We start from the raw sequence: 27,883 nt of genomic DNA, 5'->3' as shown, positions 1-27,883 counted from the left end.
GCCTTATAAATGTGCCCCTGCACCCCTTGTGCCCACCCTCCCCCGCTTCACCCTGGTAACCACTAAATTATTCTCTTTGTCTGTAAGTTTGTTTATATTCCACATATGAGTGAAATCATATGGTCTTTGTCTTTCTCCGTCTGGCTTATTTCGCTTAACAGGATGCCCTCAAGGTCCATCCATGTAGCTGTGAATGGGACAATTATGTCTTTTTTTTTATGGCTGAGTAGTGTTACATTGTATAGATGTACCATATCTTCTTTATCCATTCATCAGTCGATGGGCACTTGAGTTTCTTCCACGTCTTGGCTGTTGTGAATAATGCTGCAATGAACATAGGCGTGCATAAGTCTCTTTGTATTGTTGATTTCAAGTTCTTTGGATAGTTACCCAGTCGTGGGATGGCTGGGTCATACGGTATTTCTATTTTTAATTTTTTAAGAAATCTGCATACTGTTTTCCAAAGTGGCTGCATCAGTTTGCATTCCCACCAGCAGTGGATGAGGATTCCCTTTTCTCCACAACCTCTCCAACATTTATTATTTTTGTCTTGGTGATTATAGCCATTCTAACAGGTGTAAGATGATATCTAAGTGTATTTTTGATTTGCGTCTCCCTGATGATTAGTGATGTTGAGCATCTTTTCATGTGCCTATTCGTCATCTGTATATCTTCTTTGGAAAAATGTCTGTTCATATCCCAGTTTTTGATTGAGTTGTTTATTTTTTTGTAGTTCAGTTGTGTGAGCTCTTTATATATTAGGGAGATTAACCCCTTATCAGATAGATGATTTGCAAATATTTTCTCCCAGTTGGTGGGTTGTTTTTTCATTTTGATCTTGGTTTCCTTTGCCTTCTAGAAGCTCTTTCTTCTGATGAAGTACCACTTGTTTATTTTTTTCTTTTGTTTCCCTTGTCGGAGTGGACATCGTATTTGTAAAGATCCTTTTAAGATCGATGTCAAAGAGTGTACTGCCTATATTTTCTTCCAGAAGTTTTATGGTTTCAGGTCTTACTTTCAAGTCTTTGGTCCATTTTGAGTCTATTTTTGTGTATGGAGAAACATAACGATCTACTTTCATTCTTTTACATGTGGTTGTCCAGTTTTCCCAGCACCATTTATTGAAGAGTCTTTCCTTTCTCCATTGTATGTTCTTGGTTCCTTTGTCGAAGATTAGCTGTCTATGGATGTGTGGTTTTATTTCTGGACTTTCAATTCTGTTCCATTGATCTGTGTGCCTGTTTTTGTACCAGTACCATGCTGGGTTTTTTTTTTTTTTTTCCCCGAAGATTTTATTTTTCCTTTTTCTTCCCAAAGCCCCCAGGTAAATAGTTATGTATTTTTAGTTGTGAGTCCTTCTAGTTGTGGCATGTGGGACGGTGCCTCAGCATGGCCTGATGAGTGGTGCCATGTCCACTCCCAGGATTTGAACCAGTGAAACCCTGGGCTGCTGAAGCAGAGTGTGTAGACTTAACCACTTGGCCACAGGCCTGGCCCCCTACCATGCTATTTTGATTACTATAGCTTTTTAATATATTTTGAAGTCAGGGATCGCGGTGCTACCAGCTTTGTTCTTGTTTCTCAGGATTGCTTTGGCTATTCGGGGTCTTTGGTTGCCCCGTATGAATTTTAAGATTCTTTCTTTGTTCCAGTTGTGAAGAATGTCATTGGGAGTCTGATTGGGATTGCATTGAATCTTTAGATTGCTTTAGGTAGTATGCACATTTCAACTATGTTTATTCTTCCGATCCATGTGCATGGAATATCTTTCCATTTCTTTATGTCATTATTGATATCTTTCAGTAATGTCTTACAGTTTTCCTTGTATAGGCCTTTCACCTCCTCGGTTAAATTTATTCCTAGAAATATTATTCCTTTTGTTGCGATTGTAAATGTGGTTGTATCCTTGAGTTTTTGTTCTGTTAGTTCGTTATTAGACTACAGAAATGCCACTGAATTTTGTACATCGACTTTGTATCCTGCAACTTTGCCACTTACAAGATGGTCGCCGAAGGCCGCCACCAAGATGGCCGTCGCGCGAGGCCTCCGCCCCACCGGGGTGGGCCCGGGCGCCGCCAGCCAATGGGGGCGTGCGCCTGGCCGCAGCCAATGGGCAGGCAGCGCGGGCCACACGCCGCGAGCCGCTGCTGGGAGTGGGAGTGCGGCGCTCTGACCATGGCGGACCCCCGCGGGCTGGACAGCGTCTCTGGCCCGGCGCCGGGGGCCCGCAGGAGGGCGTGGGCCGAGCTGCTGGGTAGGTGGGCTCGGGAGCCCGGGAGTGGGCGGCACCTAGCCCTGAGACCTCTTCTCGCCCGAGCCTCCGCCGGCCGGCCCCGAAAAGCTCTCCGCGGGCGGGCTGTCTTCAGCCCGCGCCGACCCCTGGCTCCTCCTCGTCTCTCCCTCGTCCACCCTGACCCCCGACCCCTGGCCCTTCCTCTTTCTCCCGGGCCCCTCCCTCCCACTCCATCTCCAGTTCCCGGGTCCTGGTGGGGCTGCCCACCCCAGGCGTCTTCTCATCCCCCCTGACCCCCGGCCCCATGTCTCCCCGTGCCTTCCTTGTCCTTGACCCTTGACTCCCGACCCATGGCCCCCCTCGTCCTCCCCCGACCCCTCCTCACTACCCCCATCTCCGGTTCCGGACCCTGGTCTGGCTGACCACCCTCGCCGTCCCCTCCCGGGCGGCTCTGTGTCAAACGTGGCATCACGAAAGGCGGTTCTAGGAAGTGAGGCCTTAAGATGTACCCGACGCGGGGCCCTGGCGCTGTGACAGTGGCGGCCAGGACCGAGTTGGCTCAGCCCAGCCCCAGAGCCGCGTCACCTCCTGAGAGTGTTCCCGACACTCCTGTGGACGCAGTGCTGCTGACCGACCTGGACTCCACTGTCTCACCAGGCTTCCCCGCCACGACTTTCCTGTCCTGGGCCCAGTAACATGACCTCGTCCTGCTTGGTCTCCTCGGGGACAGTTACTCGGTCTTGTCTTCCCTGACCTGGACGTGGGGGGAATACTGACCACGATTCTGTAGAGGTCCCCTCGGTTGGGCGTCTGAGGTTTACTCTCGATGACAGTGAGGTTATGCATCTTTGGCAGGAATCGCACAGAAGTCCTGTGTCCGCGGTGCGTCACGTCAGGGGGCCAGGGTGTTCTGATGTCCCCTTGCATGAGGGTTTAAAGTTGCTGTGATTGTTTGCACTGATTTTCCCCCTTAGCGGGAAGGGTCACGCGGCAGAAGCCCGGTCCTGGAACGCGGCAGAAGGTGCAGGACTCAGCTGTGCGTCTCCTGAGGAGCCATCTGGACTGGAGTGGCCTGCTGCTGGAGGTGAGGGGACGCTGGAGTGGCCTCCGCGGCAGGTTCAGAGGGCCTGCTGCTGGAGGTGAGGGGACGCTGGAGTGGCCTCCGCGGCAGGTTCAGAGGGCCTGCTGCTGGAGGGGAGGGGACGCTCTGTGGCAGGCTTGGCTGGGATTTGAACCCAGGCCATGAAGAGACACCTGCAAGGTCTCCTGAGTGTCTGGTAGGAACACTCATTAATTGCTGACTAGGTGAGAAAAAAAATTTGGATGATTTATGTGTTTGAAGATAAAAGAAGATCAAAAACAAATTAGAAATTCTGGAAATTTCTAGATTAGTAAGTTTCTCTTTTCAAAGTGTTTTTCCTCAGAATATTTGAGAATAGCGGAGGAAGCACATGTTACATACACACTGTTGTCATACACACACAGCTTGTGTCTTAAAACTGGATTCTCTGTGTTTGGTTTCTAGGTAGAAGGTCCACCATGTAAAAAATTGTGTCTCGGCCCACTGATTGATCATGACGGTCCTGAGGCCTGCTCTGATCTTTCTACTTCATTTATAGGTAAGTCAGAGCTGCATTTTCTTGATGTGTTGAGTTATGGAAGAGCTTTACATAAAACGACCTTTATTTGTTATAATAAATTTAAACTCTCTCAGATAATGATTTTCAACTTAAATGTATAGTCTTGGAATATCCGTCATGTTCTTGTGCCTGGTTGGTGCTTGTTGTGAGGCTGTTGCTGAAAAACTGCGTGTGACTCACCATGGGGCTCAGAAGCAGGTGGGACCACAGTGTCCCCTGCAAACACGTGGGACAGCAGTGTATAAGCCATTCATGAAGCGGTGAAAACAGGTGTACTGGGTGGGGGAGATCAGGCAGGAAACCAGGATTATGTTTCTAGGTGCCCGCCCTGCAATTTGAGAACATGAGATGGGGAAATTCTGTGGGAATAACAAAAAAATAAGTTATTTTCCAGTCGTTCACATTTTTATTATGTAAAGATTGTCATTTCAGAAAGAGATATTAACTCATTAATTTGTTTTAAATTTCTCTTAAAATACTTAAAAAATAGGCTGACCTTGATAACTGATCACTGAAGGTCATTGGTCAATGACACTGATTTTCACTGCCATAGTTGTATTTGAATTTCACAAATTATGCATCATCATTCCAGGGAACTCAGGTCAGCCATACACTTTCTTGTCTGGACTTTTGGACCAAGGCATGGGAACTTATATAAGAACCTCTTGACCTGGACCACAGAAATATATAGAGACCCTTAATGTATGAACTTTTTACTTGTTTTTTCTGCTGAAGATAGTGGCTACTGTACTTGTTCATATTTATATAAAAAAGATAAAAGCCTTATAAATAAAAACAGAGGTACACTTTCCCATGGAGACAAATTAGAAATAAGTGGCTAGAAATTAGCATTTTCTACCTTTCTGCCGTGAATTATTTGACCATAGTACTTGATGATTTATTTATTTATTTATTTTTTATTGCTGAGGAAGATTAGTCCTGAGCTAACATCTGTGCCAGTTTTCCTCCACTTTATGTGCAGGTAGCCGCCAGAGCATGGCTGATGAATGACGTAGGTCCACACCTGGCATCCGAACCCAGAAACCCAGGCTGCCGAAGTGGAGTGTGACAAACTTAACCACTAGGCCCCGGGGCTGGCCCCCTTAATAATTTTTAATATTGTCATTTGGAACCTTTCTAACTACTGCAAGTGTTTTCACTTACATATTGGTATGTGTTTTCAGAGCCTTGAAAATAATGGCCATGTACTGCAATTTCCTGTTTTTTTTAAAAAAAAATTAGTTTTGGAAGCGAAATAAATTAGAAAACAGTTTGCTTGTAGGCATTGTCTATTTCTAGGCTGCCCAGCAGACCAGAGGCTGGTCACTCACGAGGACTGTGGGCCCCACATCCAGGTTCCACATGGCAGCCCAAGGCCTGAGGACACCTGTGGGCTCTGCTGCTCCCAAGGTGCACAGCACAGCATTTGGAAACCAGACCCACTTCCAGTCAAACATCGACCTAGTCAATGGGAGCAGGTCTGTCTTTGACATGGAAGTAATTAGAAAAGCAGCAAGTCATTAAAAGAGCCTACTGTAGTTCTCAACTTATTGTGTTGGAAAAAAATTGATGAAGTTCTTAGATTCTATCTGCCAAGCTCCTTCGTTTGTGTCACACAAAACACATAAATATGTTTGCAACCATGGGCTTCAGATGCTGCCCCTGATCATCTCATGAGCTGCGTTAGTCGTGAAAGTGTCTTAATTTTATACCGTGTGTTTTTCCTTCCAGACCGTTTCTCCCCTTCCAAGGGCAGTTTTCAGTGCTCCTCCAACTTGGAAGGTGGCATTGGGAACTGCAGGTCTTGTGCTTTAGATGTTGCCATGTGTCTCCCGTGTTTTGTTTTAAAGGCTCTGCTTTGAGGGACCATGCCTCGCAGCTGGGAGTCCCCGTGGCAGTCCTGTCCAGCCAGATGGCTGCCTCCAGCATTGTGCGGATGTGTGCGGCAGGGGCCGAGCACGCTCACAGGGTGCTGCTGGACACGGAGCAGAGAGTAAGAGGCGAACCATGAGGGCACTGTGCTTCTCGTTACTTTTAAGCTGTTTGGGAAAATAGGATGTTTCTTTAATATTGTTTCAGGTATTTGCCTGTTTTTTTTTTTAAAGGTGTACTCTCTCTTTTCAGAAGAAGCTGTCTTCCTTGATAGAGATCGCTCAGTATTTATTGGCACACAGTATGTTCTCCCGTCTCTTCTTCTGTCAAGAATTATGGAAAGTACAGGTAAATTTGAGACTGTAGTAAAGCAGTGTTCTGTTGATTTGGGTGGAGCCAACAGAATCTCTGGGTTTTCTTAGGAATTCCACCTAGCATCTCATTAATTACAAAGAGTAGGGGGAAAAAGCATTCAGTAAATGTCTCTGTGGATGGGAAAGAAGTACCCTCAATTATATTTGTCAGTATGCACCCATTGTTAGTAATATTTGTTAGAATAGAATATGCCACAGAAACGTGATGTTCTGCTTTCTTAGGTATGTGTATTATTATGAACAATTTACTAGGGTAGTACAGTACATTAGGAAAATATAAATTAAAAGTTATTCTTAACTGTTCTTTTTTGAAGCATTTTGAATCAACAGGCTTATAGATTTTTAAACAGTTGAAAGAGCTCAAAGTGACTGGTTATTAAATGAGATCAGTAAGTATACAGAAAAAGGAAAGAAAGAACCCATTGGCGGTGCATTCCTGGCATCCCTGCTTTTCTGCCCAGCATATGCTGTAGAGTGCAGCTGATCGTCAGGCGTTGGTGTGGGTCACGGCTATCTAGTTGTGGGAAGGGGCAGCTGCATGCACACGAACTGCAGTGATACAGGGGTTCACAGGTGTGCAGAGCGCAGTGGGTGACTGTCTGATTGGCTGGTTCAGGAAGGCTTCCTAGGAGAGCTGGAAGTGGTGTGGAGTGTGGAGGAAGAGGATGAGTTAGCTGGCTGAAGACAGAGAGGACAGTGTAGGCAGTGCCACACAGGTCAGACTTGAGCAAGTTGACCCGGGGGGGTTGGTGTGTGTCCTGCACTCCAGGAAGGAGGGCCTCACTGGGAGAAAGCAGGAGGAGACAGGGAGGCCAGATCACAGAGGGCTAGGCCACGTCGGAGAGTCGGCACTTTGTCCTGAAAGCTGTGAGGAGCCAATGAAGGATTCTGAAGGAGAGGAGAGATTGACATCTCCAGTTCCTATTTTGGAATCATGTGTTGGCCCCATGGAGGAAGTCCCAGAAGTGGGTTGAGCTAGAGACGAGACTGGGCAGGGCACATGTCTGAGCCTTTGAGGAAGAAGTGGGGGTGGGATGCAGGAGGAGATGAAAGATGGTGGTGCTGAGTGTCTGAGGCTTGGTGAGTTTTAAAACAGTAGTGGATAAAATACGTATTTTAGGCTGTGCTTGTTACTCCACTTTACTGTGCAATAGAGGATGATCTTTAAGAACACAAGCCGAACGTTTCCTGGGAAATTGTGCGCTTAAAGGACTCATGATACTCTTCTTTCCTTCAGAATTCTTTGTCACTTGAAGCTCTGTGGCGTCTTCATGTACACAACGTTGTGAGCCTCTGGGAGCTGCTGGAAAGGTAGTGCTCCATGATGATTTAATGTCGCCTGGATGTTAGTGATTTGTTCTTTTTTTTTTTAAAGATGTTTTTATTTTTTTCCTTTTTTTCCCCAAAGCCCCTCAGTACATAGTTGTATGTTCTTCATTGTGGGTCCTTCTAGTTGTGGCATGTGGGACGCTGCCTCAGCATGGTTTGATGAGCAGTGCCATGTCCACGCCCAGGATTCGAACCAACGAAACACTGGGCCGCCTGCAGCAGAGCATGTGAACTTAACCACTCGGCCACGGGGCCAGCCCTGATTTGTTCTTTTGTAGTCTAGTCGAGCATCACTTATTTATATATGAAAGCCGAAGATCACCTGGAGAAATTATTCCTTTACTTATTTAAGGAGAACATTTGTTATAATTGAAGCGCTCATCATGCACAGACTTTGTAATTTTTTTTTTGTATAAGGTATATCATGATAAAATATTAAGAACTAAAAAAGAGATGTTCCAGTAAATATGGTTGATAGAATGTGTGCAACTACTTTTATTCCTTCCTGAAATCCCACCAAGAGTCAGAAAAGAGATTTTATAAAAAGGCATAATCCTATGAAGATGGAGGAGGAAGCAGGAGGCGGGTGGGCCAGTGGCAGATGACTCAGCAAACTTGAGAAGGACTTGTCCTTAGCCAGCAGTGCATAAAGAAGAGAAGCAGTCCAGTTTATTCTCTTTCTCCCTGAAACACTGGAGCTGATGGCACCAGGCCCCCAGATGTAGGCTGAAGGAGAGGGGCCCAGGTCGAACTGGCTGAAGGTGTGTAGGAGAAGCGTTTGAACCCTAGATCAGTTACCTGACTTGCTCTAGGCAGCCAGGGGACTGCTCCTCCCCTAGCCGAACAGACGGCTGGAGGGTCACATGTTTATTCTCTCGTCAGGAAAGCAGGGCGTCTGGTTTGGGGGACTGCCAGGCACAGTTGAAACCAGCGGTCTTGTGATGTGTAGGTCACGTCCGGAGTTTAAAAGTTGGATCTTTATACCAAAAAGATTCTAGATGAACCAAACAAAGGGGAAAAATTAAATTATAAAAGTACTAGAAGAAACCGTGGAATAATGTTTTTGTAATCTTGAAGTTGAGAAGGCCTAAATATGATATAAAGCCCAAAGGCTATAAAAGAAAAGATTAGTATATTTAACTATATGAAAAACACATTTTCTAACATATACGACCTAATGTCGGAGCACCAAAATATATGAAGCAAAAGCTGACAGAATTGAAGGGAGAAATGGCCATTTTAACTACAGTAGTTGGAGCTTCCATTGCCTACCTTCAGTAATGGTGGGACAACTAGTCAGATCACAGTGCTGTGAAGACTGGAGCAACACTACAGACCCAGTCTAACTTAATGTCTGTAGAATGTCCCACCCAGCAGGAGTGCAGAGCACATTCTTGAGCATGGGACAGTCTCTAGAATAGAGCATACAGAGAGCAGGTTGGGATAAACGTAGGATTGAATCATATCAACAGTATCCTCCAACCATAATGTAACTGAAGTAGTATCCAGAACAAGGGAATTTGGGAAATTCACAATATTTGGAAATTAAGCAACACTATTCAAATAGTCATTTGGTCAAAAAAGAAATCACAAGGGAAATTAGAGAATACCTCGAGATGAATGAAAATGAAAACAATATACCAGAATTTGTGGAATGCAGCTAACAGAGTGTCTGAAGGGAAATTTATAGTTGCAGAAGCCTGTACAGTCATGTACCGCATAACGATGTTTCAGTCAACAACAGACCCAGTATTCGAAGGTAGTCTCGTGAGATTAGCACCGTACAGCCTAGGTGTGTAGTAGGCTATACCACGTAGGTTTGTGTGAGTGCACCTGTGATGTTCACACAACAACGAAGTAAGCTCACAATCCGTTTCTCAGATTGTGTCCCTGTTGTTACACAATATGTGATTGTATTGGAAAAAAGAGTTCCAAAGAGCTGATTCGGATCTCAAATCAGTGACTTAAGCTTTGATCTTAAGAAACTAGAGGGGCCGGCTCTGTGGCCGAGTGGTTAAGTTTGCACGCTCTGCTGCAGCGGCCCAGGGTTTGGATCCTGGGCATGGACATGGCACCGCTCGTCAGGCCATGTTGAGGCGGCATCCCATATCCCACAACTAGAAGGACCTGCAACTAAGATATACAGCTATGTACTGGAGGGTTTGGGGAAGGTAAAGCAGAAAAAAAAAAAGAAAGATTGGCAGCAGTTGTTAGCTCAGGTGCCAATCTTAAAAAAAAGAAACTAGAGAAAGAAGAGCAAACTAAGCCCAAAGTAAGCAGAAGGAAGGAAATAACAAAGACTAGAGTAGAAGTCAGTGAAATAGAAAACGTAACAGAGAAAAATCAATGAAGCAAAAAATTGATTTTTTGAAAAAATCAACAAAATTGATAAACTTAGCTAGACTTAGCAAGGAAAAAGATTACACAAATGACCAAAATCAAGAATGAAAAGGAAAAAAAAGAATGAAAAAAAGGGGGCAGGCTCCATGGCCGAGTGGTTAGGTTCACGCAGTCTGCTTTATTAGCCCAGGGTTTTGCTGATTTGGATCCTGGGCGTGGACATGGCATCGCTCATCAAGCCATGCTGAGGCAGCGTCCCACACAGCACAGGCAGAAGGACCCACAACTAGAATATACATCCATGTACTGGGGGGCTTTGGGGAGAAGAAGAAGAAAAAAAGAAGATTGACAAGAGATGTTAGCTCAGGTGCCAATCATTAAAAAAAAAAATTAAAAACAAAAAATGAATGAAAAGAAGGGATGTTACTGCCAACCTTACAGAAATTAAAAACATAATAAGGGGAGTATCATGAACAATTTTATGCCAATAAATTAGAAAACAGATGAAATGGACAGATTTCTGGATAGATGAAAATGACTGCAGCTGGCTTCAAAAGAAAAAATCTGAAGAGATCTATAACAAGAAAAGAAATTGCACAACTAGAAGGACTCACAACTAAAATATACAACTATGTACTGGGGAGATTTGGGGAGAAAAAGCAGAAAAGAAAAGAAAAAAAACCCAACTGAATTACTGATTTAAAATCTTCCCACAAAGAAAATCTCGGGCCCAGATGACTTCACTAGTGAATTCTACCAAACATTTAAAGAGGAAATATGCCATTCCTTCATAAATTCTTCCAGAAAATCGAGGGAAGACTTTCCAATTTATTCCATGAGGCCACTGTTACCTTGATATCAACGCCACACAAAAACATCACAAGACAAGGAAACTATAGATTGATATCATGAATACAGATGCAAAAATTTTCAAAAATATATTTGCAAACTGAATCCAGCAACGCAGGAAAAGGATTAAACACCATAAGTGAGTTTTATCCCAAAAATGCAAGGTTGGTTTAACATCTGAAAATCAATATGTTAATAGGATAAAGGACAAGAAGGATCATCTAAATAGATGCAAAAAACAATTGATAAAATCGTACACTCTTTTATGATGGCAACTCAGTGAACTAGGAATAGAAGATAACTCGTCCTGATACAGGTCATCTGTGAAAAACCCACAGTGAGATCACAGTAATGAAACAATAAAGACTTTTCCTCCTAAGATCGGGGATGTTGACACTTCTATTCAGCAGTGTTGGAGTTTCTAGCCAGGGAATTAGGCAAAGAAAAAAAGGCATCCACATTGGAATGGAAGAAGTAGAACTGTTTGCAGATGACATAATCTTACCTAGAGAAAATCCCAAGGAATCCACACGAAAAAGCATTAGAGCTAATAAATGAATTCAGCAAGGTTGCAGGATACAACGTCAATATACAGAAGTCGATTATGTTTTTGTATGGTAGCAATGAACAATTTAAAAATAAAATTAAGAAAATAGTTCCATTTAAAAGAGCATCAAAAAGAATAAATTAGGAATAAAGTTAAAGAAGGGCAAGACTTGTACACTGAAAACTATAAAACATCATTGAAAGAAGTTAAGACCTAAATAAAGACGTTCCGTGTCAGCGGATCGGAAGACTTCTTGCTGCTGAGACGGCAGCCGCCGAGGTGCTCCTTGCGCCCAGTGCAGTCCCCATCAGGGCTTTAACTGGCTTCTTTGTGGACATTGACAAGCTGATCCTAATATCAATGTGAAAATGCAAGGGTCCCTGAATAGCTAAAAATCCTTTGGAAAGAACAAAGTTGGAGGACTCACACTTCCTGTTTTCAGAACTTACTACAAAGTTGCTGTTATTAAGACTGTGGTACTGGCATAAGGAATAGATCAGTGGAATAAGATTCATGGTCCAGATGTAAACCCGTATGTTTATTGTTGGTTGATTGTTGACAAGAGTGCCAAGACCATTTAATGGGACAAAATAGTCTTTAAACAAATGGCACAGGGGCAACTGGACATCTACATGCAAAAGAATGAAGTTGACCCCTGCCTCACACTACATACGGCAGTTAACTTAAAATGCATCAAAGACCTAAATGTAAAAGCTAAAACCGTAGAACTCCTGGAAGAAAATTTCAGGGTAAATCTGCATGACCGTGGATTAAGCAGTGGTTTCTTGGATAAGACACCTAAACTCATGCAGCAAGAGGAAAAATAGATCAATTAAGCTTCATCAAATGGTAAAACTTTTGTGTCAGTAGTATCTAGACCATGAAAAGACAATCCACAGAATGGGAAAAAATATTTGCAAATCATATATCTGATCTAGTATCTAGAATAGGTAAAGAACTCTTATACCTCAACAATGAAAAGACAAATCATCCAATTAAAAAATGGACAAAGGGGGGTCAGCTCTGTGGCTGAGTGGTTAAGTTTGCGCGCTCCACTTCGGTTGCCTGGGGTTTCCCTGATTCGGACCCTGGGTACGGACATGGCACCACTCATGAATCCACGCTGAGGCAGTGTCCCGCATAGCTCAACCAGAAGTATTCACAACTAGAATATACAACTATGTAATGGGGGCACTTTGGGAAGAAGAAGAAGAAGAAGAAAAAAAGAGGATTGGCAACAGAGGTTAGCTCAGGTCTTAAAAAAAAAAAAAGAAGTGGAGACATTAGAAGTCATCAAAATTAAAAACCTAGGCCTGAAAGAGAGGAAGATTGGCAACAGAGGTTAGCTCAGGTGCCAATTAAAAAAAAAAAAAAAAAAAAAAGAATGGACGAAGGATCTCAATAGACATTTTTCCAGAGAAGTAGACAGATGGCCGAGCTCACGTATGAGAAGATGCCCAGCATCCTTAGTCACGAGGGAAATGCAAACCTGCCAGGTGAGAGCATGAGGGCTCCCCCTTCACTGCTCCTGCTCCCAGGTCAGGCTTTGCAGGCCACAGGATTATTCCACTTGGCTGATGCCGTTGGTGACAAGCTATAGTCTGTAACTGCTGCTGTGTGTTTCATTGTCTCTGATTACTTAATTATTACTGGTTTCTTTTTTTCCCCAATGATAGCAAGCTACTCCAAATAAATACGTGATTTGAAAATGATGATTTTTAACATCAGTCGCAGCCGTCCCTGAGGCCCCTCATGTCAGCTGGCCGCGTTGTGGCTTCTTGGGCAGACAGGCTCAGATGGTTGCTAACTCGTTCTCAGTGGCCCAAGCTTCCTAGTGAAATGAGTGAAAGAAAATGGTCTGATGGGGTCGGAACGACGGGGTCAGAGTGAGCTGTGTGCTTGTGTCCCCAGCTGTGCCGACCTGCAGGCCGTGGTTTCGTGGCTCTTCCGGAACCTGCGCCTTCTGTGTGAGCAGGTAGAAGCACCCTGCCAGCACACTGACATCGCCAGGGCTATGCTTTCTGGTGAGTTTACAACAGAGGCAAGTTCTTGGGTAAAATTTTGCCCAAGCATTATTTAGAATGCTCTTTTGCTCTGATCTATGGGAAGCAGAGAGTCTCCCCATACCCATGGCATGGAAATTTAGCGTGAAATCATCTCAATCCCTACCTGTCGTTGTGGGTTCGCATTTAACTAGAATTGTGTGGAAATTTCAGTAAGTCAGCCTGTTGACCTGTTGTGTTGGGGGGCCTGTAGCTGGTGTGTTAAGTTAAATATGCGCAGATGATGACCTGCTGAATGAGGAGGTGCAAGCCACCCACACGGGGTCTGCAGGGCACCCCCCTCAGCATCCAAGCTCCCTGTGGGGAATTGGAAACCCGGGGGCTGTGTGGATTGAAGGCGCAGTTTCAGTACACTCACACAAAGGAAGTAGCCACAGGATTTGTTACTAACAGAACCCAGAATCGAGGGGGCGCACTGAGCCGGGGGGAGGGGCAGTGGTTGGGGCGGAGGTTGCTGATGTTTTGTGGGCTCAACTCTGAGTGGTCATTTTAAAAGGTGCCCCAGGAAAAGGCAGCGGGAACTTGGGCCTTCCTAAGCTCAGGTCCTTTGCTCAGTGTCCAGATTGGGGTGGGGGTGGTGGTGGGGGTCGTCATACTGTGAGATGCAGAGGCAGCAACTTAGCGTAGCAGTTTCTGCTTACACTGTGTGTTTCTGGACACCTTTCCCTTAAGTGGGCCCTGGCCCCTGCTGCTCTGAGCCAGGAAACCCCACCATTGCCAGAGCCCCTGAGGAATGAGACTGCAAGTAAATGAGAAGTTCGATGAGAACTGAAATGCTCCATACACGCATCTGTGGATTTTTTTCCTTTCCAGAATATGCATTCCTTTTTTCTAAGACTTTCCTGGTGACATGAGCTACTTTTGATGCTTGAATCCTGTTATCTGGTCCCAGATAGTTTAAGTTCAACTTGAAGGTTGAACCTTTTTTTTTTTTTAAGATTGGCATTTGAGCTAACAACTGTTGCCAATCTTCGCTGTCGTTTTTTTCTTTCTGCTTTTTCTCCCTAAATCCCCCCAGTACATAGTTGTATACTTTTTTTTTTTTTAGTTGTGGGTCCTTCTAGTTGTGGCATGTGGGACGCTGCCTCAGCATGGCCTGATGAACAGTGCCGTGTCTGCATCCAGGATCCAAACCAGTGAACCTTGGGCCGCAGAAGTGGAGCCCACGAACTTAACCACTTGGCCACGGGGCCCGCCCCCCAGATAGTCTTTTCAATTTCCGTCCTCTTGATTCTGATCTTTTCAGAAGATATGAGTTCATTTCCTGCCTCACTTCCCAGATTATAATGTTTCTGGGTCCTTCTACAGTGTTCCTTGTATTACTGGTGTAGGAGATTGGCTGGAGAAAAAAATCCACAAGAAACCTATAGAAGCTACTTTTTTGTTTGCTTTAAGAGAGAAAAATCCTTACTATAAACGTGATTGGTTGTAAGTATTTCCCTTTCAAGTAGAAGGACAAGAAGGAAAGTCTGATTCAATAAGTGCTTTGATTGGCGGGGTTTAGCGAGCACTGTGTGGTGGCTGGTGAGCGGCAGCCCCTGCAGGGGCTCCTGGGCCAGCAGCGGGCTCTCCTGGCAGCCCTCGTGGTCTTCGCCCTCCTGGCCCCTCTGAGGCCTGCAGTCTGTGTGATGCATGGCTGTTTGGAGACTACAGTCTATGTAACACTTTGGTTTTTTGGTTTTCAGATTTTGTGCGAATATTTGTTTTGATGGGATTTCAGAAAAACTCAGATCTGAGAAGAAATGTGGAGCCTGAACAGATGCCCCAGGTAAGAGGAAAACTCAAATGAAGAGTTTGCAGAATTGCCCTCATTATGAAAATGTGCTTCAGCATAGAGAGCAGTCCCCATCCTGAGTTTTTGCTCCCTTTTGGAAGTTCTTCAGCCACTGGCTAACGTTTTGACCCACAGTACAGTTGATAAGCTTTTTGTGAGGAAATCTGTTTTGTTAGCATGAGGTGCTCCCCGTGTCCAGCAGATGTGAGGAAACGGAAAGAGGCCGTGGTGTGTCCCCCAGCCTGTCTTCTGGTTTCCGATGCTCTCAAGGGCGACGGTCTCACCGCGGCATAGAGTCTGGGCCCGTGTTTGTAGACGGAGGAAAGGGAGATCTCCTCACCGGGTCCCGGCCTAGAGAGCTTTGGCAGGACTCTTCTGAGCTGACATCTCCTGAGCTCAATCCAATGGCAGAGGAGGCCAGGCCGGGAGGCCCCAGGCTGCGGCGGGCCTTGGGCCTGAGTCTCCTCAGTACCGGGGTGATGTTTGACTAAGAGGAGATCTTAGGGTGGACCTCTTTGTCAAGTGAGTTTTCGTTTGACATGGTAGCAGCTAGCTGTCCTGAGTGGTGTGTGTGACTGCAGTGACGGCGTCTGTTCTCTCTCGGCAGGTCGCCCGTGATGTGCTGGAGAGGATGCTACTGTGTGAGTCAGCTGCGTAGCGCCCACTCTGGGAATGACTTAGCTGGCTGATGGGAAGTGGTCACAGTTGTCCGCCTTTCCCTTTTGAGTATTTCACCCAGATCTGTTGGTATATTTCACCCTCTGGAGTCCTGGTACCGGAACACCCCTTTTTTTGGTTGTAACTTGGTCTCAACTTATCCTCACTTTTTCTCCTGGCTTTCAGTTCCTGGTGGCTTCACATTTAATCTCTAGAGCTGTAAATGATACCAGTTTAGTGGTCAGTTAGGGAGACACTTGATTGTCGACATGTTTTGATTGATTTTAAAGGCTGTCTTTGGTCCCATGGGGATGCTTGGAAGGTTGAAGGACTTGTGCCATCCAGGGCTCTGGGAGGCCTGGGAGGCCGGGAGCTTGGGAATCCAGGAGCTCTTCCTGAAGATCCGTTACCTGACTTCTCCAAAAATACTTAATCCGGGTTGCTTCTGACGGACGGTGGCGACGTGCTGTGTGTTCTCTTCTCATGTTGTCCTCAGTTGCACTTGAAGCTTTGGCTGCTGGCCTGCAGGAGGAGTCCCCAGCGCACAAGGCAGTGAGCTGCTGGTACGTTTGTGGGGGCAGGCCTGCGGGCCCTCTCGGGGGTGATTCCTGCAAGGTTAGAGGGCCTAGGTATTTCAGACGCTCCTGACATATCGACAGCTAACTCCTGAGCACACTCTCTCATTGTGATAATGTCAGGAGGGGTGACAGCTGGAAAGCACTAGAAACCCTCTGGTCTGCCTGCTCCTTCTGAAGATGTGGCAGGAGGCTGAGCCCTCTTCCTGTAGGAATCATGTGCCAGCATTCCTGGTCTGAGGGGATAGGCCCTTTGTTCCTTTAAGCCCCGATTCCTAAGGGTCACGTGGGCCCCTCTCCCACTGAGGGCGCCCCAGGGCGTTCTCATTGTCTTGGCTGTCTCCCTTGTGCCAGCCCTCTCAGGCCCCTTCCACGGGGCTTTCTAGAACACACAGCTATTAGTCATCTTCCCCTGTCCCCTTCCCCTGCTCTCCCAGGCTCCAGCTCAGATTCACCAGGAGCCGCGGTTTGCCACATGTGCTTTCTCTCCCTGGCCCTGTGGTGGTACATGTTGACGTCCTTGTGGGTTGCACCTTCAGGTGTCAGGGTTTGCTTCAAAGTAAAGTGGGGTGAGGCCAACCTAGAAGCTGGCTGTCTTCTGGAAACCAGGAGAATTTCCCAGCGTTTCCAGGCCTTGTAAATCTTTCCATTAATTGTTCTGCTCCTGATTGCCTGTAGTCCACAATTACTTTAGTAGTCCTCAGTGGTGCCGTATAATTCAGTACTTTATTTAATCCGTGTATAAAACACTGCTTTGGTCTCTAAATTTTATGCATTTTTACAATATGCCTGACTGGACTACTCATATCATGTCCCCGGAGTCAGATAACTGCCAATCTGTTTTGTTTTTTTAAGTTTTTAATTAGTTGCCAGTACTTACAGTAAAATCAGACATCCCCTAAAAATCTGGGTGGCCAGCCTCCTGGCACCGAGGGGAAGGTTAGCCCCATGTCTGGCTTCTCCTCATTGCACATGTGACTCTGGAGCAGGTCACAGAGCTGCTGGGACCCTGGGTTCTTTCCACTGAGGAGTCAGGGTAGGGTCAACTGTGATGCTGACCTTGGCACGCTGCTGTCGGCCTGTCACCCTTTGTTCCTCTGACCTGTCAGTGGCCTGTGGGTGATGTGCAGCTCCCCCTCATGGATGGCCTTTCCTTCCTCGTCCTGTCGATCGACACAGGCTTTAGGAGCGGTTGCCGCATTTGTGCGCCTGCGTGTACCAGGTACTTTGCTCACGGCTTGGCAGGCCCCTGCTGTCTCTGCCCCCCATTTCACAGACAGGGAAACCAAGGATTTGCAGTGTTGACGTTTTCTGGGACCTGGTCCTGCCGTTGGCTCCAGGTTGCTGTGATGGGGGACTCCCTTTGTTCTGTGCGGGCCTGGCCCGAGCTCACTCTGATGTCTGTCCTGCTTCTCTGCACAGGAGGCGTCTTCATTGCCTCTGTTTTCTTTCTCGTTGAAACTACAATTCCATGGATTCCATTTCAAGTCTGTGGCCAGTGGCCTGTCAGAGAAAGTGTGTCAGGGTTCAAAAGTGCGAGCCTGTGGGCCCTGTGCTGGAGCGGTGGCTTTTCTGGACAGAGAGGGTTTGATGAGCCGTTCGCTGTGCATGAGGCCGGAGCCCTCAGCTGGCCCCGGGCAGGCCGGGAGCCTGGGAGGCTCTCCATTCCTGAGCCTCTTTCTGCCGTGTTTGCAGGTTCAGCACGTTCAGTGGACAGACGTTTGGCAGTATAATTTCAACAGATGCTCCAAAGAGGTTTTTCAGCCACACTCTCACTCAGATACTCACCCACAAGCCTGTGCTGAGAGGTGAGTCCTGGGGCCCAGTTTATTTGGGGACGGCTGTCTCCCTTGACGGGTGCATAGGCCCTGATGTTAACGTTGTAAGAGACTTTGAGATCATGAAGGATGCTTTAGTATAAATATTCTTCCTCTTGAAAGTATGCATTCTCATAAAGAAAATTTAGAATTAAAGAAGTGTGGAAAGAAGAATTGTTACCCATCTCATCACCAAAATAGAAATACCTTAACATGAAACCTTTCTTGTGGTTTTCTCTAAATAGGTTTTTGAAAACATAGTTATACTACAAATCCCAAGGTTCTGTTGTCATACGTCACACGTCGTAAGCATCTCCTTATGTAGTTACATGGTTTTATTAAAAGTGTGTAACAGTTACGTCATCTTCTACCCATGGGTGTCCTTTGGCTGACATCGCCATCCCTTCAGCGGCAGTTGGTCTGCAGGTTTTCACTGTTAAAATGAGGCTGAAGTGAACACCTTGCCTACGGAGCCTTCTCTGAGTTGGGGGCAGATCCCCCGGGTGGATCCTCAGGTGGGGCACAGGAAGCTCCTGACAGATGCTGTGTTGTCCTTTTGGAGGGCTTGGCATAGCTTCTCAGTGCCTGCTCCAGCCAGCCGTCCTCTCTGCAGCATCCTCACTGATTGCTCATCGACAGTGAGAGCTTAAAAGCACCAGAATTAAAATGTAATGGACTGAGTAGAGAATATTTGTAGCAAATATGATAAAGGATAAACTGGACCAAAGACATAGACATTTGATAACATAGAAAATGGTTGACAAACAGGGAAATGGTGAATCTCACTAAAAATTCAAAAATGCAAATTAAAACAAGGTAGTTTTTTGACAGTGAAGCTTTAAAACAGTTCTTTGGGGGCTGGCCCCATGGTCAAGTGGTTGGGTTCGCTCACTCTGCTTCAGCGGCTCAGGGTTTTGCTGGCTCAAATCCTGGGCGCCGACATGGCACTGCTCATCAGGCCATGCTGAGGCAGCGTCCCACATGCCACAACTAGAAGGACCCACAACTGAAAATATACAACTAGGTACCGGGGGACTTTGGGGAGAAAAAGGAAAAAAATAAAATCTTTAAAACAGAGGTTTTTGATGATTACTGACATTTTGTCTATTTCATCTCCTGAGTGAAGTTTCTGATGCTGTTCAAATGCAGAGAGAGTGGAGCTTTGCAAAGACGCCCCCTCTGCTCACCAGTCTGTTCCGCAAGGTGAGTGTGGTGGTGGCATTGACACTTGCCACTGCATGCACAAGGTGGCCTCTCGGATCTGCTTCCATGAGGCTGTGTGGTTCCTAGTCCTTGTAAAGTGAGGCTAGAGTCTGCACAGACACAGCTGTCCATGTCTGGACTCCTAGTCTGGGTGTCCAGAGACTGAACTTGCCCCTTAGGTAAAGGACCTTCTCCTGAAAATGAGAATTCCTCCAGCCGGTACTTACCTCTGCGGAGAGGAGAGACGCACAGGTGTCCACTGTTCCAACTCTGTGTCGTGTCTGACAGGAAGTGGGATGGAGGTGGGGATCCAGCTGCTGCCTGACGAGTGGCTTGCTTTGACAGCCAAGGGGGGCACTTTTGTTCCAGCTCTTTGTGATACTGAGTCCTGAGGAGCTGGTTGGCCATTTACAAGAAGTTCTGGAGACACATGAGGTGAACTGGCAGCACGTGCTCTCCTGTGTGTCCACACTGGTGATCTGCTTACCGGAAGCACAGCAGCTGGTTCATGGTGCGCTTTGGTGGGGGTCCTGTGGTGTTCTGAGTCTCTGTGTGTGCGTGTGTGTGTGCGCGCGTGTGTGCGTGTGTGTGTGCGTGTGTGTGCGCGCGTGTGTGCGTGTGCGTACGCACGCACATGGGTGCACGCACAAGCAGGGGTGCACATGTGCAAGCGCATGCAGTTCATCTGTTGTCGGCAAAACCCCAGCATTTGTGAGTGAGCCTGTTGGCGGAATCCTTGTCCATCTCAGTGAGGACAGAAGCCCTCCCTCACCTGCCCGAAGGTGCCCTGCCTCCTGTGTCTGTGCTGTCAGGCAGCCTCGCCTGTGGTGCCGGCTGCTGCGCTGAGGTCATGCACACTGCTGCGTGTGACAGCCTCTCACAGTTGGTGTCTGGCACACTATGAGCATTATGCAGCCTCTTGAAATTGGCGTGAGACATGCACAGCCTCGTAACTGGAATGCTCGATCCCCAGCGGACGCACACATTTTATTTCTCCCAGACGCCCTCCTGTACTTGCTCTGACTGTGGTGGTTCTTGTCTAGACTGGGTGGCTCGTTTGCTGGCCCGCGCGTTCGAGAGTTGTGACCTGGACAGCATGGTCACTGCGTTCCTGGTTGTGCGTCAGGCTGCCCTGGAGGGCCCCTCCGTGTTCCCATCATATGCAGACTGGTTCCAGGTGAGTCACCTCGGCTGACCAGCTGGTACTCCCAGCCAGCCATTGACATATTCCCCCGACCCGCCATCATGAGAATGAATGCATTCCATGGGTCAGCTCTGCAGAGATGGCCCCAGGCCAACCCCGATGTGTACCTCTTGGCCTCCCTTAGGGGCTCTGAGTTCCCCATCCAGGGGCTGAGCCCTTCCCCAGGTTGCTGCCTGGCCTGCCTGACAGGGCCCCTTCCCCCTCTTACGAGAACATCTGTGAGGTCATAGGAGAGAGAAGGCACACGTGGCCGCTTCTGCCTGCAGGTGTACTGAGTGCTGCTGTGCTCCCATCAGTCTGGGAGGAGCACTCTGAGGCTTCTTGGGTCTGTCTTTCTCTTCTCTCTCCCACGTTTGTGCCACTGTTCCCAGACCTGCTGGGTCCCTGCTTCCGAGGGCCCCGTAAGAGCCCAGGCTGTGCCTGGTGGGCATCTTCTGAGATCAGCTTTGATGGTCAGGCACGTGCGAATCTGTCGTTGACAAAGCGATCTCTTTCTGTGTAGAAGTTCTGGGGTTTCCCACGGCACCATTGTTGCTTCTTTGTGGGGAGCTTACCTTCCTCCAGTTTGCAGGGGCAGCCCCCCCCTGCCCAGAGCCCAGCTTCTGTCTGTCTGCTGTGTTGGTTGAGGATGGGGGACCCTGAATCTTGCTTTCTTCTTTTATTCCCTGGAGATCCTTCAGCCTGGGCTTCCACCAGCTCTGGGTAGTCAGCCCACGGCCCCCGCTGGCTGCACGTGGGTTGTTGGCTGTGTCTGCAGTAAGGGCGCTGAGGGACTGACTCCAGAATCTGCCCTAGTGCTCTCTGGGTGGGTCAGACTGAGCTGACTCTGTTCCCTGTGTTTATGTGTTCTGTGTCTGCCGAGAGCTCTGCCCAGATGCTGTGGTCACAGCCAGGTGTCCCCCAGGGCCTACACGTGTTCAGTTCTCAAGGCGACACGTGGTGGGAGAGGAAGGCTTCTGAAGTGCTGCGTTGAGAGTGTTTTTTTGGTTTTGTTTTTTCTTTTACCTTTTTTTGTTTTTTTCAAGATTGGCACCTGAGCTAACATCTGTTGCCAGTCTTCTTTTTTTCTTCTTCTCCTCCCCAAAGCTCACCAGTACCTAGTTGCATATTCTAGTTCTAGGACCTTCTGGCTGTGCTATGTGGGACACTGCCTCAGCATGGCTTGATGAGCGATGCTGAGTCCACACCCAGGATTCAAGCTGGCGAAACCCTGGGCCGCCGAAATGGAGTGTGTGAACTTAACCACTCAGCCATGGGGCAGGCCCCCCTTTTGCCTTTTTAAATCAACTTTATTGGGGTATAATTTATATAAAATAAAATGCACCCAAATTAAGTGAATGGTTGGATAAGTTTGACAAATGTTTATGTGTATGTTCAGTGTTTAAAGATCTGTTTTAATCTTTATTTTCAGGAATGTTAATGTAAATAGACCAATGTGATTATTACAAATTTGAGTCCTCTGGGGTCAGGAATACAGTTCTTAGCTGTAATTTTTCTAATAATGAAAAGAACTTCTTTTTTCCTTTAGTGACACTAAACGCCGTTGTAACCCCAGCTCTGGGGATGTGTGTGACTTCAGACACTTTACATAAATACTTTAAATAAACTGTGGAGCTCCTATGTAGTTCATTTCTAACCCTGTTTTCGGTGTATATTGAGGCTCACTCTTAATTGAGTGGATGTTGCCAAGAGTCAGGAACCTCTCCATGCAGACAGATTGAATGGAGGGAACTGATGCCCGTTGCACTTGGTTGGGAGGGTGTAAGATGGGGGCTGAATGGCAATGAGGAGTCCTCTTTTTTTTTTTTTTTTTTGAGGAATATTATCCCTGAGCTAGTGTCTGCTGCCAAACCTCCTCTGTTTGCTGAGGAAGCCTGGCCCTGAGCTAACATCTGTGCCCATCTTCCTCTACTTTATATGTGGGTTGCCTGCTACAGCATGGCTTGCCAAGTGGTGCGTAGGTCTGCACCCGGGATCCGAACTGGTGAACCCCAGGCAGCCAAAGCGGAGCACTTGAACTTAACTGCTACGCCATTGGGCCCGCCCCAGGGAGTCCCCTTTTAACCTAACGACTTCTAGTGTCTGTCTGCACATCACAGTATTCACAAGAATTACATCGCACGCTCTGAAAGAAGAGCTGTGAGCCCCGCTCGTCTTGTGATGATCAGCAGCAGTACCTGACGGAATTTTGACGGGCTGTGATGGTGGGCTGGGCTTCCACATGGGCCTGGGTGGCAGGACCTTGGGTCGCTTGTGGTGGGGTGTTTAGTTCTCTTTGAGGCTCGTTTGCGACGTGTTCAGGGCCAACGCCTATTTGGAGTCTCCTTCATCCCCAGTCGTACACAAGGCATCGCTGGAGGGTCTGCTTTTCTGTTGTGATCTGGGTACCTTCAGGGTCCTGAGGGACCACCCTCTTCACCGCCTCCCTGCAGTGATCTCATCCACTCACAAGTTTGGTTCAGAAGTGGCTTCATTGCATGGAATGAATGTATTTGCCAAAGAAAGAGCCCTTTTAGGGCAGCTAATAAATTGTGCCTCTAAAGTTCACAAAAAGATATAGTTACTGCTTTCTACAGGAATACATTTTTAATTTCAGGGTTTTTTTTCTTTCTTTCTTTTTTTTGAGGAAGATTGGCCCTGACCTAATATCCACCACCAATCCTTCTCTTTTTGCTGAGGAAGAGTGGCCCTGAGCTAACATCTGTGCCCATCTTCCTCTGCTCTATATGTGGGACGCCTGCCACAGCATGGCTTGAGCAGTGTGTAGGTCCGTACCTGGGATCCGAACTGGCAAACCCCAGGCCACCGAAGCAGAGTGTGTGAACTTAACCACTATGCCACTGGGCTGGCCCCTAATTTCAGTTTCTTAATAAACTTTCAGCCCATCTCTTCAGTTGAGGTGCAGCTAGGACATCCTGAAATCATGTGAACAAGATGGCTTTGTTGTTTCTCTTTTTTTGCAGTAGAAGTTTTCCGTTTTGAGGCAGAGGCAGGGCAGCAGCCACTGCTGTGTGATGAGTTACTGCATGGATGGCCTGGCCCCTCGCAGAGCGCTGCCCCCTGCCCAGTCCTCATGCCCTTCTCTCCCTCCAGGCCTCCTTTGGGAGTGCAAGGGGCTCCCACGGCTGCAGCAAGAAGGCACTGGTCTTCCTCTTCAAGTTCCTGTCGGACCTCGTGCCCTTCGAGGGAGCCCGGTACATGCAGGTCAGAAGCTGGCTGGGGCACCTTCAGCTCACGTCCTCCTTGGTCCCCACCCAACCCCGGGCATCCTGCTGACCTTCTCTGATGCAAACTCTACAACTAGGGATGTCAGTGTACAGCCAGGGAAAGCGGGTTTGTAAAGGCAAATGCCAGTCTCTCCCGAGGAGATGGCAAATAAATGATGACGTCACTGTGCAGTGAGGTATCTCAGCCCTTCAGAAGAACGAAGCAGGTCTGTATGCTGTCGCAGAAAGATGTTTTCGGCACCCGGTTATACATGATGAACACCTTGTCAACAGGAGGTGGTGTATGATCTGTCTCTGTTTTTAAAAAAATAATACATTTTTATATTGAAGAAGAATCTGGAAAGATGTACCCCCTAACTGCCACTGGCCATTACTTGTGGGAGTGGAAGACTTTACATTCTAGGATAGAGTTTGCTTTTTTTGGGGGCGGTGAGGAAGATTAGCCCTGAGCTAACATAATGTGTCATATTCCTCTATTTTTTGTATGTGGGACACCACCACAGCATGGCATGATGTGTGTAGGTCCACACCTGGGATCTGAACCGTGAACCCCGGGCTGCTGAAGTGGAGCGCCCTGACCTGACCACTATGTAACCGGGCTGGCCCAAGTTTGCATTTTTAATAACAAGTCTGTATTAACCTTGTGATTAAAAGGCCTCACTATATGCTATCTTTTTTAATCAGATCACTGTGCCCACCATTCATTTTGGGGGCAGGACACCTAGAAACTGATTCTTATCTTTTTTTTTTTAATTAAGAAACTTGGATTACATTCCAAAGAATGCATATGATGTAATAGACCCCCCACCCCCGTGAAGCCCAGCACCTGTGCTTCCTGTGCTTTCACCCCTCGGGGGCCTTCCCTCCCCACCCTGCCCTTCGTGTGTGACCCCTCGTCTCCCCTGGGCACTGCCGTGTTTGTGGTCTCAGCTGGCGGTCCTTTGAGATGGACGGTGCCTCATGATTACAGACATGAACACTACCTGCAGCGCCAAGTGCCTCCCATCTGAGAGGAGGGCCAGGGTTGTGGTGGCCAAGGGACCAGCTTTGTGTCAGGACCCTTCCTGCCCTCTCCCCGGCCTGGCCCACTTCTGGAGGAACATTCGGTGGCGCATGTGGAGATCCTCACCCAACATTCCGTCTGTCCTGCTTCCAGATTTTGCCCTGGTGGTCTTTGGCTGATTCTTTGACTTTCCCCAAAAAGTCACAAACATTCAAAGGCTGATGTAATCCTTCTCTGCCATCTGCCCCCAGGTGCACATTCTCCACCCGCCGCTGGTTCCCAACAAGTACCGCTCCCTCCTCACAGACTATGTCACGCTGGCCAAGACACGGCTGGCCGACCTCAAGGTGAGTCCCAGCCCCCTGCATGCCTGCCCCCCCAGCCTCTCCCCACGCAGGCCACTGTCTGTCTGGGCTCTCACGCGCTTGCTCATGTCTCCTCTGCAGGTTTCTATAGAAAACATGGGGCTCTATGAGGATTTGTCTTCAGCCAGGGACGTCACAGAGGTAACGTCCGCTCAGGCCTCTCCCCTGCTCCCAGGCACAGCCTCGTTCCCTGTGGCTGGGTTGAGCGTTTGAGCCTTCTGTGTCTGGGAGCTGGTACCTCTGGTGCAGCTGGAGGGTGACAGCTATCTGCAGGTGTTGTTCTGCCATATTACACACAGTTCAGGGCAGGAACAAGGACAGTCGCTGTGCAGGAAGGTTTGTCTTACAGGAGGTCTCCCTGCACGTAGATCTGAATGGAAGAGGAGGTCTGTAAAACGGGGTTGGGGGGGGCAGTCGTGTTCTTCTAGGAACTGCAGAAAAAGGTGTTAGCTATACTTAATGTAAACCAAATGTCAGAGGGCCGTATGGCATATGTACCACTATGTATTTTTTAAAGGCCATTTTACTTAAAAGTTACGAGTTGCTGGTGAGCCTTTAGAGATACCATTAAAGTGTTAGGTGAATATTTTAAAATATTTAATGCACCTTTCCACTTAAGATTTATTGCTATTCATAAGTTGCCATTTCATAATTTTTTTAAATCTCAAAAATTAAGTCTCTGCCCCTTCCCCCCTGAAAATCTTCAATTGGAACTCTTTATTCTCCTGGAGGGGCAGCGGAAAGGAGAGGCGGGAAGGTGCATGGAGCTGAGAGGGCGGCAGTGGCAGCTTCCCGGAGGTGCTGAGTGGTCGGTGGGGGCCGCTCATCGCTGGGTCTGAGCAGCTGGGCTTAGGGAGTTGCTGTGAATGTCCCCTGGCTGTGTTGTGCCTCGACCTCGAGATGACAGGGATTGTTGGGCTGTGGAAGAACAGGGGGATGGCACCCTTCTTCAGTCAGGGTTTTTTCTTCTGAATCTTCTCTCGTCCTCCCTGTACGGAACAGCCCCACAGCCAAGCGCCCCAGGATGTTGAGAAGGCTATCCTGCTGTTTGAGCACACGGGGAAAATTCCTGTCGCCGTCATGGAGGCCAGGTAGGGTCCTGCTGCCTGGAGTTGTCTCCTCGTCTCTCCTCAGAGCCACGGGGGGCAGGGTAGGCATTGTACTCGTGGCAGACCAGGGAGACCGGGTGAGTGTCCCGCCAAGGGCCCTGCAGCGTGGTGGAGTGGAGCCCTTGCTTTGAAGCTTGTTTTCTTTAGAAAAGCATGCCGCACCTCCAAACAGCCCACAGGAAGTGCTGAGTAGAGCCTGCACTGTGCAGAGGGACAGGAACAGGCCCTCGGTGTAGTAACCGTGGATTTTTATTAATGCTTCATGGGTGACCAGCATGGAGCCAGGATAGGGAGTTGAATAGCAAAATTCCGTTGAATTTGGTGCGATCCCAAAACATCTTGAATTCTGGTTGTTGCCAGCGTGGGGCAGCTTTCTTAAGGTGTTGCTTCTGAGAAGTGTGAACTGATTGCAGCTCCCGGGACTTCCAGATCAGCTGTAGGGAGAATGCCCACAATTGACCTGAAGCGACCCTCGTAGCCTTGGGCTAACTCAGATTCATTGGCCATGCCTTGGGCAGAGTGTCGTCCAGATTCCCTGGGATGTGGGGCTGTCACCAGCACAGACTGCCCTTTGCATGAAGTGTCCCAAAACAGTGACAAAGAAGACTTAAAAATGAGTTATAACGTCATGGATGTGAAAGGAGGCAGCCCTGTGCAGCGCGGTGACTATCTGGAAATGGGCATGTTTATTGTGTTCGTGAAGGTGTCCTGATCCCTGCCGTCTGACTCGGTGTTCGCCCCTTTGACCTGCCCTTCTGTGTTGCAGCATATTCAGGAGGCCCTACTACCTGTCTCACTTTCTCCCCGCCCTGCTCACACCTCGAGTGGTCAGTATGCGTCTTCGTGAACTTGGGACCGAGTTGGCAGAGACCAAGGATATTCCTGTCTGGCATCTCACTCGAATCTCGTCTCTCCTCTCAACAGCTCCCCAGAGTCCCTGATTCCCGAGCGGCTTTTATAGAGTCCCTGAAGAGGTACGAAGGACATCTCTCTTTCTAGTGGGGTTTCTGACAATGCAGTCAGTTGGGGAGAGACATGTGTAGAGAAATTTCTCTTTTGTAGAGAAATGTGTTTTATCACATGTATGTTTTATTTATAAAATACTGGCTCAAAATTAGTTAAGATTTTAAGAAGAAAATTTCTTTGATTCTGAATATCTTCACTTAGCATCATTCCTCAGTGAACTTCCAGGGTGATTGGTCTGGGAATTACAGTAGGTTTATTGGTGCATAATCATTGTGAAAGAAGGAGGATTTAAGCAAAGAAGGAGAAGAGAAGAGAGATGTGTGAAAGGCACACTGCAGAAGACTCGGAGCCTCCTGCATAGCGTGGGGCCCGCGAGGCCTCCAGGAGCAGAAAGCTGGTTGGTTTCCCAAAGGTCATCTTTCTTGGGAGAAATAGAAAACTGTAATCCTGTTTTCCAGTGAAACTCTTATAAAGTGATAGGACCTATAAGAAGATTGAAAACAGAAAGGCTAGAAAGTAAAAATATATTTTTTCATCTTATGATAAGACCATTCTCTGGGCTCCTTATTTTTATTTATTTTTGATACAAAATATTCCAAAAGTACAGAGACCAACTAAGAAAACACCCTTGTGCCCCACCCACATTAATATTTTACTATCTTTCTTTTTTGTTGTTCAAAATAGAGTAGTTCAGACCAGTTGAAGCCTCTCTTAGTCCAGCTCTCTGATCCCCTCC

General features: G+C 47.5%; 1 protein-coding gene across 27 annotated transcripts in view; it reads left to right on the top strand.

Annotated features, from left to right (window-relative positions):
• The first annotated feature begins 2,108 nt into the window (after positions 1–2,108).
• Positions 2,109–27,883, top strand: part of FANCA (FA complementation group A) — a 57,104-nt gene continuing 31,329 nt past the window's right edge. For 9 of the 27 annotated variants that reach the window (XR_011437433.1, XR_011437432.1, XR_011437434.1 and 6 more), the window contains exons 1-20: positions 2,123–2,254; positions 3,208–3,317; positions 3,759–3,852; positions 5,724–5,866; positions 5,998–6,093; positions 7,357–7,430; positions 13,096–13,208; positions 14,933–15,015; positions 15,629–15,662; positions 16,175–16,241; positions 17,949–18,061; positions 19,197–19,273; positions 19,643–19,784; positions 20,317–20,450; positions 23,571–23,681; positions 24,959–25,054; positions 25,154–25,213; positions 26,075–26,163; positions 26,948–27,008; positions 27,106–27,155. Coding sequence is in view for 14 of the 27 variants with exons in the window: in XM_070263193.1 (XP_070119294.1) it covers positions 2,176–2,254; positions 3,208–3,317; positions 3,759–3,852; positions 5,724–5,866; positions 5,998–6,093; positions 7,357–7,430; positions 13,096–13,208; positions 14,933–15,015; positions 15,629–15,662; positions 16,175–16,241; positions 17,949–18,061; positions 19,197–19,273; positions 19,643–19,784; positions 20,317–20,450; positions 23,571–23,681; positions 24,959–25,054; positions 25,154–25,213; positions 26,075–26,163; positions 26,948–27,008; positions 27,106–27,155 (1,826 nt within the window). In the remaining 13 variants the exon portion in view is untranslated. Of the gene's footprint in view, positions 2,255–3,207; positions 3,318–3,758; positions 3,853–5,723; positions 5,867–5,997; positions 6,094–7,356; positions 7,431–13,095; positions 13,209–14,932; positions 15,016–15,628; positions 15,663–16,174; positions 16,242–17,362; positions 17,476–17,948; positions 18,062–18,315; positions 18,389–19,196; positions 19,274–19,452; positions 19,785–20,316; positions 20,451–23,570; positions 23,682–24,958; positions 25,055–25,153; positions 25,214–26,074; positions 26,164–26,947; positions 27,009–27,105; positions 27,156–27,883 lie in introns of those variants that run through there. The other 18 variants (XR_011437435.1, XR_011437436.1, XR_011437437.1 and 15 more) reach the window with 14 other exon arrangements.

Source organism: Equus caballus, chromosome 3 (genome assembly GCF_041296265.1).
Source record: "Equus caballus isolate H_3958 breed thoroughbred chromosome 3, TB-T2T, whole genome shotgun sequence".
In the NCBI taxonomy this organism is placed as follows: domain Eukaryota; kingdom Metazoa; phylum Chordata; class Mammalia; order Perissodactyla; family Equidae; genus Equus; species Equus caballus.
The sequence above is the reverse complement of the archived record's forward strand: the minus strand, read 5'-3'. Positions and strand labels throughout refer to the sequence as shown.